The sequence below is a fragment of the Sceloporus undulatus genome, chromosome 1, assembly GCF_019175285.1.
Source record: "Sceloporus undulatus isolate JIND9_A2432 ecotype Alabama chromosome 1, SceUnd_v1.1, whole genome shotgun sequence".
Classification (NCBI taxonomy): domain Eukaryota; kingdom Metazoa; phylum Chordata; class Lepidosauria; order Squamata; family Phrynosomatidae; genus Sceloporus; species Sceloporus undulatus.
This window is the reverse complement of record NC_056522.1, coordinates 246667720-246687257: the sequence shown is the minus strand read 5'-3', so window position 1 is coordinate 246687257 and position 19538 is coordinate 246667720. Positions and strand designations below refer to the sequence as shown.

The following is a 19538-nucleotide window of genomic DNA, read 5'->3' as shown; positions in this document are numbered from 1 at the left end:
GTACCAGCTGTTTTTCATAAAACATGTCTCAGGCTCAATTTGTCTCACCCTCAATTCTGCACTTAAATTTCCTGTCCACAAGCTACCATTTCATTAATGCCATACTCCTTTGTCCTGTGTTGTTTCTCACAGACACAGTTCGCACTGAAGCAGCCCAGTCCGTGCTACAATTCAGACTGCAGAGGGGGCCAAGACTACCAATTGTTCTTCCATAAAAAAACAAAATTCCCAGCACACAGGAAACTGGTACATCAAGAGGTTTCAGACTGCCCTCATTTATTTCATATCAGTGTACTGTGTGTAGGAAATTTTTGGTGAGAAAGTATGTCATCTTGTGATACACACGTCTTGCCAAAAACACAGATACCCTGTGAGTCCAAGGTGGTACAACCAAGACAAAGCAAGGACCATCTCACAGAGAACTAGGCTAATGGCTTAACAGATTACAAGTACTGTCTTGCCCTCCTAGCCACTAAAACTGCGGGGCTCTGCTCCTTGTTCAACCCCCAAATGAGGTTGCAGATTCTGTTTGGAATAATGAATGGAAATCACAAGAAGCACTGAAGCAGAGATGCTAAATAACAGCACTCCTGTAGTTTTAGAAAGTTAGGAGCTAATATAAAGCACTTTTTCTTCTAATCATTCCCTGTACCCCACCCCACCTTCTGCCTACTTTGGAAATTGCCGTGTTTCTATTAATAATCAAGACAGGTAACTAAAAAGAATTCTGAAATTCCAGATTTTACCTCTGCCCATGTATATCTCACTGAAGAAGGTGTTATTACCAACAGAGGCCACTCTTTTCGGTAATATGCAGCAATGCAGATTGCCTGGATTGTTTTCCCTAAGCCCATGTCATCAGCAAGAAGCAAACGCCCGTCTCTGGAGATGGCAAAACTGAAGACCCAAAAAAAAGGTGAGGAGATCAGTGAGTTTTTTTTTCCAATGAATTACACCCTTCTAAAGTCTGGTAATTGGGACCTTTTTCAAAACATCTTTGGAAACAGAGAAAAAGAGAGCCAGCATGGTACAGTGGTTTGAGTGTTGGACTACAACTCTGGAGACCAGGGTTTGATTCCCAGCTTGCTTAGAAAACTACTGGGTGTCCTTGGGCAGTCACATACTCTCAGCCTCAGGGGAAGACAATGACATACCACCTCTGAACAAGTCTTGCCAAGAAAACCCCCATGATAGGTTCACCATAGGTCAGAAACAACTTGAAGGCACACAACAACAACAACAACAACTCTAAACAGGATTCCCCCATTTCTCTACTCACAAAATCACTTATTTGTGCTTTTCTAAGAAGGTAGTTTTCCCTTTTCAAATGTTACAGACCCATATATGACCACTGAATAATTATTATTGTTATTGATGCCCTGCCCTTCCCCCCAAATTGGGACTCACAAGGGCCTCTTGTGCATCTTCAAGTCAATTCAGACTTATGGTGATGCTAAACATGGGGCCTAAATATCCTAAAAGCACCAAATCCCATCTGATCTGATCTTGGAAACTAAGTAGGGTTCGCCCTGGTTAGTACTTGGGTGAGTACATCAACAAATATCAGGTCCTGTAGGTTATATTTCAGAGGAAGGAACTCACAAAACTATATTGGAATATTGCTTGCCTCAAAACTCTACAAAATTTATGGTGTTGCCATAAGTCGACTGGTGACTTCATGACACATACACACACATACACAAGGCAAACTTATCATGGGGTTTTCTTGGCAAGATTTATTGAGAGGGGGATTTGTCTTTGGTGTCCTCTTAGGTTGAGAGACTGTGACTTTCCCAAGGTCACTCAGTGGGTTTCCATGGCTGACCAAGAGTTCAAACCCTGGTCTTCAGAGATGTAGTCCAATGCTGAATAGTGTTGGACTATGCACCATGCTGGTTCTCCACAGCAGCTAGGAAAGCAGAAAGGAAGTCTCTATAAGTAAATTAGTCTAATTAGCAAAAGCCTTTGAGCTTTGGCAATTCAGTGGTCATGAGCAAAGCAAACCTCTCTCTTTTCCAAAGATGTCTTGGAAAAGATCCCAATTACCAGTTCAGTTAATACTATGTTTGCTATTTATGCAGTGGGAAATATAGCAGACTCTGTTCTTTCTACATAAGGAAACGTGTAGTTAATGCGAAAGGCTGGCTGTCAAGATTCATAAACAAAGTACAGAGCACAGAATTGTGAAACTAGTACAGTGCATATATGCAAAGCCGTGAAGGAGTGCATGGGACGCAAGGGGCGGCACGTCCCATTTGGATGAATGGGGCGTGCGCCCATAGCGTGCGCGCACCACCGCATGTACATGCCCCATTCACTTGAATGGGACTTGAGCATGCGTGGTATTTGGCTTATGAGGGGGGCTCCGGAACGGATCCCCCGCGTAAGCCAAGGGAGCACTGTATAGCACTCTGCTTCCTGAAAACATGATCCTTCATGTTATAAATGGAGCAGGTAGCAATAGTACAGATGCCTTATTTAACTGCCGCCTAACCAAGGTTTTATTTGCATATGGTACCAGCCCAGTTGTTGGTCCAATCTGGGTCCAACAGAGTGAGAGTCAAGTTAACTTTTCCAGATTGATCTAGCAGATTAAGAAGGATGGGAAGGGTAAGGAGATCAATAGTGTTCAAACACAATGGACTTTTCTTCAGAAAAAATAAGTACTTACTTCACACCTTCTCTTTGAAATGGCATGAGACTAGTCACAACTTTAGAATCTACTTCTGAAAGGTCTGCTTCAGGGATATCAGCAGGTTTTGAGACAGACTTCTCACACTGAGAGGCAAAGATCTGTACTACTGACTTGGGCAGGGGCTCAAGCTCCACTTCTGGAAGGTTCTTTACCATTTCAACTGGAAGGAACAAACACAAGAGGAATTAACATGGTTAGATTTATTTTTAAGTGATGCTTAGTCAAGAACATGAATTAGAAAAAGTGATTCCCAAAGTGGGTGGCATACCCCCCCTCAGCGGGCAATATAAAGATGTGGGAGCCAGTGAGGAAAAAGAGGACAGAAGGGGGTCTTCAGTAAAAGTACTGGCATGCAAAAAAGACAAGGGGAACTAGTGGCCTTCAGGACCATAGTAGGGATGAGAACTTAAGAGCATGTGGCACTGAGGGAGAAGCAGAACAAAAAGAAGCTTTCACATTTGGGACCCTGCTTAATCTCTTTTGCCAGTACCTGGCTGAGGCTGACAAGAGAAGAGACAGCAAGAGAAACAAGAGCAATATAACTGTCAAATTTCACACACTGGATAGAATTCAGCATTCTATAAATATTTTTTTTAAGCAAGTAGGTTTCCACACATTATTCCTAGAATAATGGGGGGGGGGGGATGACTTGAAGCTGTGTGGGGAAGAAGTGGGGATCCTGCACCAGATGTCACTCAATGTGGGGGGCAGGATTACTGGGGGGCAGGACGTTCAGGTAGGATTTCCGGTGGGACTGCCACCCGCCACCTGCCTGGGCTGGAGACTCCCCCCCCCGAGGCCCTAGGAGGCACCTGCGCAGGCCCAAGGCGCACCTGCAGGGGCTGGGGAGCCAACCAGGTGCCACTCCCCCTCTTCTGGGGTGTCACCCGGTGCAGCCCACACACAGACTCCTATGATGCCACTGTGGGGGGCAAGGGGAGAGGAGTATCTGTGGTGGATTCTTTGAAAGAGTACTTCTCCACCAGGGGAAAAAGTGAGAAGTCAACTGAGCCCCTCTCCACCATAGCAAAAAAGGACTGAGAGTCCTTCCTCATCAGGGAGAAGCTTCATCCATTGCATCCAGTCACTTTGGGAGCAGCAACTGAGCAGCCAGCCAAGCAATGACTGAGAAGCAAAGGCCAGCACAGCAAGATCAAAAAGCAGGCCTTGGGTGCTGCCACTGCTATATTCAAACATGAGAGACCGCAATAGTGGAGGAAGCAGTGGTAAACCAAGCACGGCTGACATTGACACCACTGGCTGGCCAGTTGTTGCACAAATAATAGACCAATTATCAAGAATTGGGCTTTGGGCGTGTGTGTGTGTGCGCGCCTAGTATTGTTACCTAAGAGGAAAGGGGGTGGTAGCTCAAAAAAGTCTTGAGACCACTGATTAGAACATGAAGAGGACACCTATTTATCTTGCTTCCTAGATTATTCTCAATTGCTCGTTTAAATATATTGTAATTTTTAAGAGTTTCAAAGAATGAATACAACCCTAATAACACCAACTTAATCAAGGCTTTACAAAAAAAATAACATCAACTTAATAGAGGCATATGCATGTACATGTGTAGAAACACATGTGCACACACAAACTAGAGCACTTCCTATACATTTTAAACCTGTCTTATAGGAGTAGTGCTTAGAAACCTGCTTGCTTTTTTTAAAAAAAAAGATTTCTAGGATGCTGAATTCTATCCACTGTGTGAAATTTTAGTTATATTGCTCCTGTGTGGAACTGCACACAGAAATCTAAAAAGGGAAAATCAAAACACACACAATAATATTTACCCAAACTGAATGCATATTCAAAGTGAAAAAGTTGACATCTCAGTCTAAGGCATTTGGAGCATAATCTTATAAGCCAATATGAAAGCCAACCATGCCCTATGAGGAACGACTTAGGGAGCTGGGGATGTTTAGCCTGGAGAAAAGAAGGTTAAGAGGTGATATGATCGCCCTGTTTAAATATTTGAAGGGATGTCATATTGAAGAGGGAGCAAGCTTGTTTTCTGCTGCTCCAGAGAACAGGACCCGGAACAATGGATGCAAGCTACAGGAAAAGAGATTCCACCTGAACATTAGGAGGAACTTCCTGACAGTAAGGGCTGTTCGACAGTGGAATGCACTCCCTCGGAGGGTGATAGAGTCTCCTTCCTTGGAGGTCTTTAAACAGAGGCTGGATGGCCATCTGTCAGGGATGCTTTGATTTGGATTTCCTGTATGGCAGGGGGTTGGACTGGATGGCCCTGGTGGTCTCTTCCAACTCTGTGATTCTATGATTCTATGAAAGAGGATGAAAAATGTATCTTGCTCCTTAGCACTGCCTTCTCAGAGATTAATTTCTGAAACTAGAGCCTTTTTGAGAATGGGAAATGGAAATTTTCAAGTGCTTACGCTCTTTTTGAAATACGTACTTCATGGCCCCTTCTAAAAATAAAAATGACTAATTTACTCCAAAAAGGTGGAATATGTCAACTCTGGATTAAGCACTGTTCAATGAACATTTTAAGCTGAACGCCAACTCATGGTTTATCTTGACACATCAAAATGCCACTGCACTGCATTGGCTGGTATAAACAAAACCCTCCACAATCCAAATATGAAAACCAAATAACTGGAACACAGTTCTGATAGGAAATACTTGGAAACTCAAATTTGTACTCACTTTATTCATTATAAGAGCTAGGTATTGCCCACAAACTAAACATTGACTATTTTAATTTTTGTTACCTCTAGAATGAAGGAAGATTAGACCTCTGCTACAAAATCCTTTACTATAAAAGCATATAAATACATGAAAGCTTTTCGATTGATACTTGTATGATAGGTTCTTCCACATGTACTATATGGCTTGATTTGTGCTTCTCCAGTAAGGAAAGAAGTCTTTCATTGTAGAAGCAGCATCCTTACTCTGTTATTATGCTCAGAAAGTTGCCTAGCAGAATTATTGGTGCGTTACAGACCGCCCTAAAGCGGGTGGTCTACTGCCGCCATCATTAGCTACGCCGAGAAGTCCCGGCAGCCAGACCACGAGGCTTCCCGGCGCAGCTAAAAAGGAGAGCCGAAATGGCGCTCCTTTTTGGCCCCCGGAAGTGGCGCCGCGAGGTGCGAGGCACGCACTCGCAGCGTCATTTCCGCCGCACCACGTCTGGAAACTGTGCGTCTGAGACGTAAATATGGCGGCGCCCGTGTGGACAGGCGCCGCCATTTACTACGCGCTCCGCGCGTCCTAGGAACAGGGCCAGTTAGGAAGGTAAGACCCTTCCTAATCCTAGCACGCCCCTTCCTAACTCTAGGACACGCAGAGCGCGTAGTAAATGGCGGTGTGTAACACGCCATCGACTTGCAAACTGCAGCAATTACACATTAGTACAGTCTTGAAGACAAGTTTTGAAAATCGCAGTAGCTTGAATGATTCATGCAGAAAATGTCTTTTCCAGTTTTCTTGTCCCCCAGTAACCTTTTATCTGAAGATCTTTGAGTGAGTTACTAAACAAGGTAAAATGATTATGATGAAAGTATCAAGCCTTTCTAGAAAAGAAATGGTGACTGAGTATATTCAAAAGTTTCCATCAGAAAACTGCAAACAAGGCAAACTACAATAGCATCAAGCTCTTACGCTCCTTTTCCTAGATGGGTAGAAAAATAATTTGTCCAAACTGACATTGTATATATAGTTCCCCATCTCAGTTCATCAGCTGGAGCATGATGTGCATCACTCTGGAAATAACTGTACACATAAACTGCTCATGAGAGGGAGCAAGGAGAAGTGGGATGGGAGCTTGATTTAATCCTCCTCCTCCAAACATGATGAAATACACACAACCTAACTGCTGGGACTGTACATTACAGGGCTATAGTTGTACATGTTGAGTTGCCTGATGCACATGCTTTTTGGATCAGGGTTTAGTAGCTTGACAGTCCTCCTAGAAGAAGGCTGGGCAGTGTGTAGTCTTCCAACTACTGTTGGACTGCAAGTCTTAGCAGCCTCAGCTATGAGAGCCAACTGCAGGGCAGCAAGAGATAAAGGTCCACTTAGTCCCTAGCAATGTCCTAGAATAACCTCTATCAAAAGTGCTTTGCCACTTCTGCAGATCTAAACTTATGAGTGACACACAGCTTCCCATCAATACAGTCCCCTCAGGGCAGAAGCACTGAAGGAGAAAGCCTACCTATATCTGAATAAAATTTGGCCTAAGTAACCTACTCAAAGCTACCACAGGGGAGTGGTAGGAAACCTACTTATCTTCTACTCTAACAGATACTGTCTCCACTAGTATAGTTTATAGGAGATAGTGAAAAAAAATAAAGAGGGGCTATTTAGAAACAGGGATTTCTACCCTGTATTTTGACAATATTGGCATATTATTTTGGGAACAATACTGGGAGAAAAGTGGGATATAAATTAAATAAAATTATAGTGCCATCTTGTACTTCATTACCACCTCAGCTATCTCCAATTTAAGAAATAAATTCTCACAAATTAGTCTTAAGTGAAGAGCAAACCACTAAAAAGCTTGCAAAGAGGAAGTATCTTACTTAGCTCTATGTAGTCCTCCAGCAGGAAATTCCATTTTCTGGTCTTCATATCTGAAGAAGTCATAATATAAAGCAAGCAGATAAGAAACACAGCTACCTTATATTTCATAGCTCCTTCCAACTAAACTGAAATTTCCTGAGCAGGCTAAGAATAATCCAGAATAGATATTTATTTATGAGTCAGTCTAAAGCTAAATGTCTCAGGGTGACATGCATAACAAGACAAAAAGGGGGATTTTTGTTTTTGAAATATCCATGTAAATATACTAATTTAATTAAAAACAAAACTATTTCAAATAGAAAATACAGTTCAAAGCAGAAGAGAGAAGGGCAGCTGTAACAAGGCAGCTCTCAAATTATATAAAAGGCCTGTAAAAATAAAAATAAATAAGGTCTTCACTTGGCCCCAAAAGAGATCCCACTTAGGGATATAAGAGATCCCACAATTTGGAGGTCAAGCCCCTCCCCCCCAAAAGAGTTGGATCAATTTGAATGTGGGGTTAAAAGTCTTGTGCAATTACAAATTGCTCAAGACTTCATGTAGGATCTAAGCCCTACACTAAGCAGACATTAATAATAAACCACAGAAGTCATTCCAAATAACATTTGGGTTTTTGTTTATGTTCATTGAAAAGACAACAAAGACTAAGGCAAGGAAGCCTTGCTTGAAAGCCAGAGCAATTCAAGTTATGATGTGAAAATTAAGCAGTCCTCGCCTCTCATTCCTCACTTTTGAAGGTGGGGAAAACAAATCCCTCGAGAGGGGGTGTTTACATAGTGAACTGAAAGCATGTCTATATATGTCAAATATCTTGGATCTATCAAATATCTATTTTAGATCAAATTAAGTTTCTGAGCACTATTCAAGACAAATATGTGCAAAACATGTTTTAGTCCAGCATGAATATTTATAATAGTATGAATCACTGTGACCAGATATGGCTTTTCCAGGAAAAAGTAACTAAGTAGCATTTCTAGGGGAGTAATGTTTGTTATCCTTGTATGCTGTTTTATATCAAAAAATTATTATATGTGAATATTATATATATTTAAAAAACCTAAAAACTATGTCTCCTGGCCCAAGACCTATGGTAAGGCAGAAGGGTCAGGACAAGACTCCCTAAGTAGCTGATCTGGAATCTTGGCCATTGATTTATATGGTTTTGGCAGTCCCCATGTGGTTATCACATGATAACATACAAAGGGGTTCCTTAGACTTCTGTTTTTGTTCTTGTCATAACTATGCAAAGGGTCCAGTAGGTATCCACTAGCAGTTGGAAATCTTCTAAGCAGCCATTCTATATTTTTCTAAGGGGACACTATGAATCAGTTAGGCTTACAGGTAAACAAACATAGTACTTAAAACATGGTTAAAGGGAGAGCAGAATGAACCAAGGCCCCCAAACTGGCTGTTTTTAGTTTCTTTATTTTTACTGTAATTAAAGAGAAAACATGTAATTATTAGTGAACAATCAAGGTATCAAAAACAGCCAAGAGAATTTCATAAACAATGACCAGATTTCAAAATCACACTTGCACATACCCCATAGGCTGCAAGTGTGGAATTATACTTTATTTAGTATGTCCTGTATAACAATACCAAGAACAAAGATAAGAGGAAGCTACAGCAATCACTGCTGCGCTGCTGAAGCTAAAAGATACTGACTAGAAAACTCACCATAATTCCTAGAATTCAATTGCTTGAATACTGCTATGATGTTGACATGATAGCCAATATCTACTTCAAATCGACTGTATGAGATCAGTACACATTTTCCTCTGACGGTTGCTGATGGTTTCTGCCAGCCAATGCATGTCTGCAACAGGGACCTCAAGGAAGACCTTCTACCAACAGAAGATGATTTAGTAGCCCCAGTAGTTGTCTCCATTTCTGCCAGGGGTGTCAAAGTTACAGAGGGAAGTTGCTCTACTTCTTCCACTAGAAACAAAGAGAGGATTGCAAAAGGGAAAAATAAATAACAAGAAGAAAAATCCATCAACTCCCTCAGGAAACAGGAAAAGAAACAGAACAGAGACACAGGAGACTGCTAGACGCAGAAGGAAAACAGAACAAAGGCTATCAATGCCCAGAGATATCTAAGGATACTCAGAAGATGCATTTTTATTTCTTATTATGCCCATTCCTAACTCAGTGAAAACTACAACTTTGTGACCTGAGCTACCCTTGGAGAATAAAGATTTTGCTAGCATTTAAAACTTTGGGGTTTTTTCCCCCTTTCTTTTGACAAAAAATATTGTTGAGGGGGCCTTCAAACTTGCAGGCTTTTCTGTCACAAACCCACCAATAAATTTCAAACTCTTTAAATGGAATTTTAAAAAACCATTTCAAAATGTTGCTTTTTCAAAACAATCTTCCCCCTTTTTTTCATTAGCTGTGGGGAAAACACATACAAAAACCGGTATACCTCCACTCCAGCTTCTGAATATAAGGCCTTTTTCCTCATTCATTAAGCAAATCATATTCTTAAGGTTCACCTTAGGCTCTCTAATCCAAAATTCTGTGCAAAGTCGTCTTGCATCTATAGGATTCCCCAATACATTTGCCAACTGCCATCATACTTACTGAGATGGCTGTAGTCTTCAAGGCTGAAATTCCACATCTTTGTTACAGGATCTGAAGTAGAAAAGAATGTGGAAAGTCATTTTGCATTAGAAAATACTGTGTCAATACACTGAGACAGTCTAAGGCAGACTTACACAAGAAATCCTTACACGAACATGGTTCATTTGGTCATGCAGAATATGCTGTCCATGTAATTGCTAACATTCCTTTCTTTTTTCTTTCCTCACTCTGTGTGGAAAAACAGGAATAACAAGATTCTTCTCCAATCTTCATTGCACCAGGGGTGGGACGATAAACACAGTGAGACTGTACACTGAGCCTACTAAGAGCAAGCAAGCCCATTTACACTTCTGGTACTGTACAATCCACTGACCATAATAAAATAGACTATTTGTTCCTTAGATCAAAATAGCTTTTAGCTTCAAGGATAGTCTTAGAACTACCGACATACTGAGAATTAATAGGCATGCTAGGTGACAGCTCTCAAGAGATTTTGGAATCCCACTATGGTTTCCCTTGGCTTCAGAGATTACACCAGAAACACATCCACATTCCTGCACAATTTACAGTTCGTTCAAGTGTTTCTCCATGTCCATGAGGACTGGATGCTTGCCTTTTCAAAAAATAAATAAATGACATTACATAAAAAGGAAGTTATATAGATCTGCAATGTTGCGCACAATTGCAGCTATGAAAATTTCTAGAAGCTTGTAGCACAAGAGATAAAGTAAACCATCATGTGTCCTACCATAATTTTTACTTGGTAAACTTCGGAACATTTCAATGAGTTTCGCATTGTATCCTATCTCAACCCGGAATCGGTCTTCGGTGTGCTTCACGCATGCCCCACTGAGAACACTGTATTTTTTTCTCTGTATAGGAGTGTCAGTTAGGTTGCCTCCAGAAACAAGTAGTTTTGGTTCTTTTCCTACTTTTGTAGGAATGGAAGCGTTTTTTGTACCATAAAAATGCAATGTGTTACTACCTTCTTTTTTGGTGCAGAGTTCAGAGGTTAGATTTCTAGTAATCGCTAGCATTTTGCAATCATTCAAAGCAGTGCTGCTGGTGGCCTGCAGTGGCATATATTTACTGCCATCATGGCCACTGGTAGATTTGTTTTCAGTTTGTAAGGTTTTAATATTGTGAAGGTTCCAATCAACATCTTGTCTAGACTGATCTTGGACTGCTGGGCAAAATTTAGACAGCAGAGGATTAGAATTACATTGGGCTGGCTGACCTTGTTTCTGTGCACTCAGATCAGATGAATGCAAGAGGGAGTGAGAGTTTTGTACCACTTGTGAAGGCTGTTTCATGCTACCCAACTCTCTGCCTATGCCTGAACTATCCATCTCACAGGCACTATGTAAGATGGTGGCCTGTTGGTTTGATGTACAATGATTATGTGACATTTGAGGATTCCTCTGCCTAACATGGTTGCCGGAGAGCTGGAGGTGATGGCTGCTGAGGCTTGTGTGATGGTTTTCCTTCTTCAAAGGCTGCTGTAGGTTTCCTTCACATCTATGAAAACTCTGCAGCTCAGGCTGCTTCTTAGCAACGCCACCCTGCTGAGCAGCCAGACGTTCTGCCCTCCTTGCCAAAGCCTTTTGCTTGTTCTCCTCAATCTTCCTTTTCTGTTCTTCTGTAAGGCCAGTTGACATTGTCCATTAAGTGTTCACAGCAAACCTATATAATTAGAAGTAAAAACAAACAATAAACTAAGTCTATCACCTGGGTACAGAACTTTTTGTGAATCAATCATAGCACTTTTACCTGTTTATTAATTGAATTTAGATTAAATAACTTTGAGCCCCACTCTTGGGAAAATGGTGGGACATAAATAAAGCTAGTAATAATAATAATAATAATAATAATAATAATAAATTAATAACAAACAACAGCTCTGAAGGAAGAATCATACTTTTTTAGGACTTAGGAACTACCTAAAAAGAAGCATTCTGTCTTCTACAAATAATCTGATCTCTGACAAAGCTAGCCATAATCTGTTTTTTTAATTGTTCATTCCAATTATTTCTTTCTGAGTACAGTAATTGAAGGCAACATACACAAAATGAAAAACAATGGAACATTAGATAGAATATACAAACATAATATAGACATAATTAAACTAAAACCCTAGAAAACTGGCTTGGATCAAACCAATCACTTCAGGATATACATTAAAGTTTGAAAGCTGTTACAAATGATTGAACTGTAGAGGCCCAGCAAATATCAACAGAAAGGAAATTCAGTTCACTGACTGGAATTCATTGCAGAGGCACCAGTGAAAGGTACTCATGTGTTCACAAACTTAATAAAACCCATTGAAAATGCAGAAGCAATGATATTCAAGCATATATTGTAAACCGCTCGGATTCCCAGTGATTGGGCGGTATATAAATAAAACCTATTATTATTATTATTATTATTATTATTATTATTATTATATATTCTTCAATCATATTTTAAATATAGATTAACCATCTTGTTAGTTTATTAAAGGATTTTTAATCAGGTATTGTAAATTTAAGCCTCTTCACCTCCAGGAAAATGTCTTATCAGTTTTAGCTTTGTGTGCAGAAAGACTTTTAAATCACACATTAAGAGCTATCGCTAAACTGGACCTCCCGTTACAGAAATTATCTATCCTATGACAGAAATAATAATAATAATAATAATAATAATAATAATATTAAAGTTTATTTATAAAGCACTGTACGTCTTGATGAATAAACAAAATACCATTAATAAAAACCTGCCTAAGGTGTACAATCTAAATAAAACAAAATAATAGCATTAAAACATAGCTTAAAATACATCAAAACACAGACATATTATAACCATCCAATCAAGTTATTATTATTATAAAAGTTTATTTATAAACTTTATAGAAATCAAATATTTGGATTACTCTCTTTTGTTTTAATACTTTAAAGGTTACATTTTTTACCCACAGTTATATTACTTACAATATGACTCCAACTATGGAGATTATTGCATTGTATTTAAAGCGACTTATTCCTGACAGGATACAGTCGCGTGTAATTTTAAACTCAGGTGTTATCACATGCATCTGCGGCCAGTTGAGCGCAACCCATATGCAGTCCAGATCCCACCCAAACTTATCCTGTGGCTTTTCAAAAACAGCAAGTATGAATCAGAAGAAGCTCAGAAACAACACTATTCAATTACTTTCAATATCATTCTTGTCTATACCCTCAAAAGTATTATTATCATTATTATTGAAGTTTATTTATATAGCACCATAAGTTTTGCATGGCAAAAAACATCAAAACACCTGTGGCATCCAATCTACAGTCAAAAGCAGCATCATTAAATAACTTTGAAACAGTAAACTACAACAGTAAAATACACTTACACTTATCTAACTATCAAAATTAGGCTGTTTCAAGTTGCTCGGTGTGGATTATTTTAAGAATGTGACTATTCCTTGCACGGTAACATTTCATTTCAGTCCTGATGCAGGGCTGAGTCATACAGCAGGGTGCTTGTTTTGTTTTTTGAATTGATGTCAAACTAGGTGCTTTTACCTTGGCCAAGTCAGCTTGGATTATCTCCCAATGATAGATGAATCTGCCAGTGTACCGTACCCATTAGTGCCACATATCTTCTCACAGTTAAGGTGCTGACAAACTGGGCATGTGACAAATCCATTCACACTCCCTGTCAACAAATGACAAATCAAATGGCCCAGGCCTCTAAACATTTTGGGGGTGGGGGGGGGGGGGGAGGAAGGAAGGAAAATTAATGGCTTGAAACAAATCCTGAAAGAAGGCAACAGAGCCAGATTTCTGTCCTACAGCGACAAACAAGATGAAATACAAAATAGCTTATGGTCCTTGAGTTTTTTAAAGAAACAAGTGACAGATATAAAAACACCAAAAACAGTGAAAGTGAGCACCAACATTGCAAACAGAAGTGAACCTAGTGCAGATGGGACACATCACAACAGCTTCAGCAAAAGCAAGCCACAGTCTTTTACATGGAAAAGCAAAACACTCAATTCATGGAAGCTAATAAACACAATATTATTCCATGAGGCTGCATATATTAACAAACTAAGCAGCATTAACAACCTAAGATATGCGGACAACACCATATTATTAGCAGAAGGCATTCAGGAACTGGAACAGTTAATAAGGAAGGTCAAAGATGAGAGTGCAAAGGCAGGTCTGACGCTGAACATAAAAAAAACAAAAGTAATGACCACAGAAGAAATGAACAAATTCAATCTAGACAATGAGGAAACTGAAATAGTTAAAGAATTCCCCTGTCTAGGGTCAAACATTGACCAGAATGGAGACTGCAGTCAAGAAATAAGAAGAAGACTAGGAATGGGAAGCACAGCTGTGGAAAAAGATACTTAAGAGCAAAGACATACAACTGAGCATTAAAGTCAGAATCACTCAGGCCTTTGTATTCCCAATTACCATGTGCGGATGTGAGAGCAGGACAGTGAAGGAAGGAGACAGAAAGAAAATCAACTCATCTGAAATGTGTTGGAGAAGAGCACTTAGGACCCCATGGAGAGCCAAGAAGACAAACAAATGGGTTCTTGAACAGATCAGACCTTGGACTGTCTTTGGAAGCAAAGATGATCAAGTTGAGACTATCGTACTTTGGTCACATCATGAGAAGGCATGGATCACTAGGAAAAACAACAATGCTAGGAAAGGTGGAGGGTGCAAGAAAGAGAGGAAGACCACAAGCCAGATGGAAAGACTCAATCAGGAGGGTTGTGGGCAAGAGTTTGCAGGACCTGGGCAAGAATGCAGTGGAGGATAGAGATTCAGATGCCTCATCCACACGGTCACCTTGAGTCGGAGCTGACTCATGGACAGCTAACAACAACAAGCATGCCAACTATCATTCTTTAGCTCATTTAAAGTAATATGAATAAAACCCAACTTTTCAAACAGACACATGTTATGAATTAGTCCCAGCCTTGGGAGAAAGGTGGGACATTAATAATAATAGTAATAATATACAGTAGTTACTTATGATCCAAAGACTGTGGAGGTTTTTAAAACAATACAAAAATCTGTTTACTAGAAGCAAAAAGGGGGGAAAGCGGCACAAGAAGCTAAGCCACTTTCACTTCTCAAGGAAAAACAACAACAACAACAACAACATGTCTGGCTCTGGCGTATCCTTTGCTGAACAGCTTGCCAATATTGTACAACCTCACTTTGTGGTGGTGGTTTTTGTTGTGAGCCCTCAAGTTCTTTCTGACTTACGGTGACCCTAAGGAGATCCTATCATGGGGTTTTCCAGAGGCTGAGAGAGTGTGACTTGCCAAAGGTCACCCAGTGGGTTTCTATGGCCGAGCCGGGATTCGAACCCCGCTCTTCGTTTCTCTTCATTATGGCAACCCAATGGTGGACTGTCCTGGGGTGGGCTTGGCAAGATTTACTTTATTTTATATTATATCATTTATAGCAACATACATACATCACATTACAACAGTTAAATCCGTACGATTTATAAAATTTAAAAACGTACAAAGTATAAAATAATCATCCTCCAATTAAGCCCTCTCCCTCCCAGAATTCCATAGCCATGAGTCAGACAAGTTAAAGCGGTGCCAAACCGGGTTATTTCTCCAGTGTGGATGCAGCCCCACCAGCCTCAGTTCTTTTTCCTTCTCCAGCTGGTTCCACACTGCAGAAATAACTCAGTTTGAGACCGCTTTAACTGCTCTGGCTCAATGCTATGGAATTCTGGGAATTGTGAGCCATTGAGCCTCCTCTGCCAGAGAGAGATCTGGGGCCACAATGAACTACAGAACCCAGTATTCCCCAGCACTGAGCCAGGGCAGTTAAAGCGGTCTCAAACTGGGTTATTTCTGCAAAGTAAAACGTCTTTTGCCAGGAAGCCTTACTTCTCATCAGCCAAACTCCACCAGCACCCAGAGGCCGGCGTTCTCCCGGCAAGCCCTGTAGACTACAATTCCCGCCAGGCCACGGGGCACGCTGCCGACGCCGCCTCCATCGACTGAAAGGTAAACGGCCTCGCGGTGCACCATGGGGAATGAGGTCCTCCGGAAGAAACCGTTCAAGAGAGTGGACTGCGTTTCGGCGCATGCGCGTAAAGGCCTCCTTGGAAGTGTGGTTTATTTTTGTGCTCTATGGCCTCGGACTGTCTGCACTGCAGAATTAAAGCAGTTCGGTACCGCTTTAACTGCCACGGCTCAGTGCTATGGAATCGTGAGGTTTTTAGTTTGTTCTGGCACCAGAGCTCTCTGACAGAGAAGGCTAAATGCCTCACAGAACTACAAATCCCAGAATTCCATAGCATTGAGCCATGGTAGTGAAAGTGGTCTCAAACTGGATTATCTCTGCCAATGTAGACGCAGCCCAAGGAGGCTCAATGCCTCATAAAACCACAGTTCCAAGAATTACATAGCATTGAGCCAGGGCAGTTAGAAGAGGCGTCAATCTGGATTAATTCTCCAGTGTAGATGCATCTGCTGAAGCCTGCTTATGAGGAAAGAAAGAGAGGAGCAGGTGCAGGATAAAAAGATAGCAATAACAAAGCTTTTGTTACTCTAACCTGCTTGCCTTGGAGTAAGTCCCACCGAGTTCAGAAAGCCTTAGGCCCAAAACGCACTGAGAAATAATCCAGTTTGAGACTGCTTTTACTGCCCTGGCTTCATGCTATGGAATCCTGGGAACTGTAGTTCATTGTGGCACCAGAGCTCTCTGACAGAGAAGGATAATGTCTCACAAAACTACAGTTCCCAGAATTCCCTAGCTCTGAGCCAGGGCACTTAAAGTGGTCTCAAAGTGGATTATTCCTTCTGTTCAGACACGTATTTTATTAATAGAGTTTGGCACATTAGGTTTGAAAATTAATCCAGTGGTTAATTTTCTTTCCACTCCCCCCCAGCAATGCGGGCGCTTCATTCGCTCTTCGATCAAATGAATTGCTAAAAGTTAACAAGGAATTAGGCGTTTTGGCATTGATCCATCACAAGCGCAAGGACAAGGATGGGCCAATGAGTAAAGGCTGGAGAATAAATTGCCAAGCAAATGTAGGACATTTCTCTGCCCCGCTTTTGCCTTCCTGGGGACAACCGTTTAAACTGCCATAGCTCCAATCTATGCAATTTTGGGATTTGTCGTTTGTTGTGGCACTGGTGCTCTCCGACAGTGAAGGTTAAATGTCACCCAAATCACTGTTGTTGTTGTTGTTGTTGTTGTTGTTGTTGTTGTGTGCCTTCAAGTTATTTCCACCTTTATGGCAACCCTATCATAGGGTTTTCTTGGGAAGGTTTGTTCGAAGGAGGTTTGCCATTGCCATCCTCTGAGGCTGAGAGAGTGTGACTTGCCCAAGGTCTGCCAGTGGGCTTCCATGGCTGAGCTGGGATTCAAACCCAGGTCTCCCAGTGTCGTAGTTGAGTGCTCAAACCACTGCACCACGCTGGCCCCTCACGCAAAGTTACAAATGCTGAAATTCCAAAGCATGGAGCCATGGCAGTTAAAGCTGTGTCAAAGTGCATTAATTCTGCAGTGTAGATGCAGCCACTATAACTTGCTTGCCTGGGAATTAATCCCACTGAGTTCTGAAAGTCTTACTTCTGATTAGATACGTATTTGATTGATAGAGCTTGGCACATTAGGTTCGAAAATTAATTAATCCAGTGGTTATTTTTCTTTTTGCCACCAGAAACATGAACGCTTCACTCACTCTTCAATCGAATGTTTTGCTAAAAGTTGATAAGGAATTAGGCATAAATTCAGACAGAGGACATTGATCCATCACAAGCTCAGTGACAAGGATGAGGCAACAAATCAAGGTGGAGTATTCTCAAATCAGAAACATTTTTCTGCAGAACTGAATCACTGTTCCCACCAGGGACAACAGAAAAGTTTGGTCTGCAAAGATCAGTGGAGGAGTACATGTTTTGCATGAAGAACCCAGGGATCCCAAATTCAGTCTATGGCCTTTTCAGTTTAAATTAGCAAGGCCTCCATTCTCTGCATGCATTTTGCAGTGAATTTTACTTAACTGAAAAAGGGGAAGCAGAATGAGGAGGAGGGAGAAACCAGGAGAGAAGCAAATGCGAGAAAGGAAAAGTTCTTTAAATTATTCAAGTGCATAGTCCTGTGAGCAAAATAAAATTATAAAGGGATCCATTGCAGATCATGTTCAATAATACACAAAACTGGATGCTATATAATAATACTGAACTTAAGTCCAAAACATGGTGCAGAAATAATCCTGTTTGGGATCACTTTAACTGCCCTGGCTCAGTGCTAGGAAATTGTGGGAATTGTAGTTTATTGTAGCCCCAGAGCTCTCTGTCAGAGAAGGCCAAATGTCTCACAAAACTACACTTCCCAGAATTCCCTAGTATTGAGCCAGGGCAGTTAAAGCAGTCTCAAACTGGATTATTTCTGCAGTGTGTTTTGGATCACAGTTCACATAAGAAGTTACTGAAGGGCGTTCCCCTCCCTGAAAGTTTCCAAATGCTTCCCTTCCATACAGATGAGATAGGTTAATAATATACTGGGTTTCAGGCCTAAAAGGCCTGCCATTGTGAAAAAGTCCTTGCTGCTTGAGATGCTTGATCTTCAAACAAATCACTTCCTAACCTTGTCACCATTCCAATCCAAGACTCACCATTTTTCTTCTTTTCCATTCTTTGATTGTTGTTTCTTCTGCTGCTCTGATTTAGGACTCCAGAAAGTTTTCCTTTGCTTTTTAGCTTGCCTAAAAACAGATGCACGCGGTGGGCTGCCTCTGGTCCTAATAGTCACTTGTCAACTGATGTCACCCTCATGGATTTCACAGGGTTTTCTTAAAAGTGGTGTTGCCAATTCCTCCCTCTGAAGTATGGCCTACAGCACCTTGTATTCATTGGCAGTCTCCAGTCCAATTTACTAACCAATGCTGACTCTGCTTAGTTTCCAAGATCAGATGGGATCTGCTATCATTAGGGAATTTAAGCCCTTGTTTCTCCTGAAGCAGCAAGCCTTTTTGATTTACTGAATGTGACAAAGGGGCAGATACCTATCCTCACAAATTTTAATAACCCAATTCACTAGAGCATATTTTTACTTTCAGTGTTAATAAGGGAATCTAGAACATCAGGTGATAGCACTAGAATAATATAGTGAATTAATAACATATTGATTCATTAGCTAATTAGTTCTTGTGACTGCATGGTTCCTAATAAACATGGGTAAGGTTTGAGTTGTGGATAACTTTTTCCCAAGTGATGGGATCTGAATGCTTCCAGCAATTAAAGGAACTGGAAACTGATAGATAAAAATCTCTCAAACATCTCATTTAAAAATTAAAAACTCTTTGGTTTAAAAGAACAATAGAAACTTAGAGTAAGCTGTTCCTCATATGGATTGATTTCTAGATCTTTGATCATCTTGGTTGCTCTTCTCTGGACATAGTCCATTTTTCTTGAGCTGTGGTGCCCAGAACTGGACACAATATTCAACATCTGATCAAAGCAGAAAAGAGTGGCAGCTACTTTCCTTGATCTGGATGCTATACTCCTGTTGCAGCCCAAAATTGCATTGGCTTTTTTTTTTTTTTTTTTTGGCTGTGGCATCACACTTTTGACTCATGAGATTAGATCTAGAGATTAGCTTGCAGTCTACTAAGACCTCGAGATCCTATTCACATGTATTACTTTCAAGCCAGTTGTCACTCATCCTATAGTCATGCATTTCATTTT

The 19538-nt window shown here is 40.8% G+C and overlaps 1 protein-coding gene across 4 annotated transcripts in view; it reads right to left on the bottom strand.

Annotated features, from left to right (window-relative positions):
* Positions 1-18485, bottom strand: part of SMARCAL1 (SWI/SNF related, matrix associated, actin dependent regulator of chromatin, subfamily a like 1) — a 55488-nt gene extending 37003 nt beyond the window's left edge. For 2 of the 4 annotated variants that reach the window (XR_006101086.1, XM_042443808.1), the window contains exons 1-7: positions 13372-13504; positions 10572-11506; positions 9824-9874; positions 8918-9178; positions 7240-7290; positions 2672-2855; positions 747-897 (exon numbers count right to left, since the gene is read on the bottom strand). Coding sequence is in view for 3 of the 4 variants with exons in the window: in XM_042443808.1 (XP_042299742.1) it covers positions 747-897; positions 2672-2855; positions 7240-7290; positions 8918-9178; positions 9824-9874; positions 10572-11481 (1608 nt within the window). In the remaining variant the exon portion in view is untranslated. Of the gene's footprint in view, positions 1-746; positions 898-2671; positions 2856-7239; positions 7291-8917; positions 9179-9823; positions 9875-10571; positions 11507-13371; positions 13505-15722; positions 15846-18466 lie in introns of those variants that run through there. The other 2 variants (XM_042443824.1, XM_042443814.1) reach the window with 2 other exon arrangements.
* Between the last annotated feature and the right edge of the window lie 1053 nt (positions 18486-19538).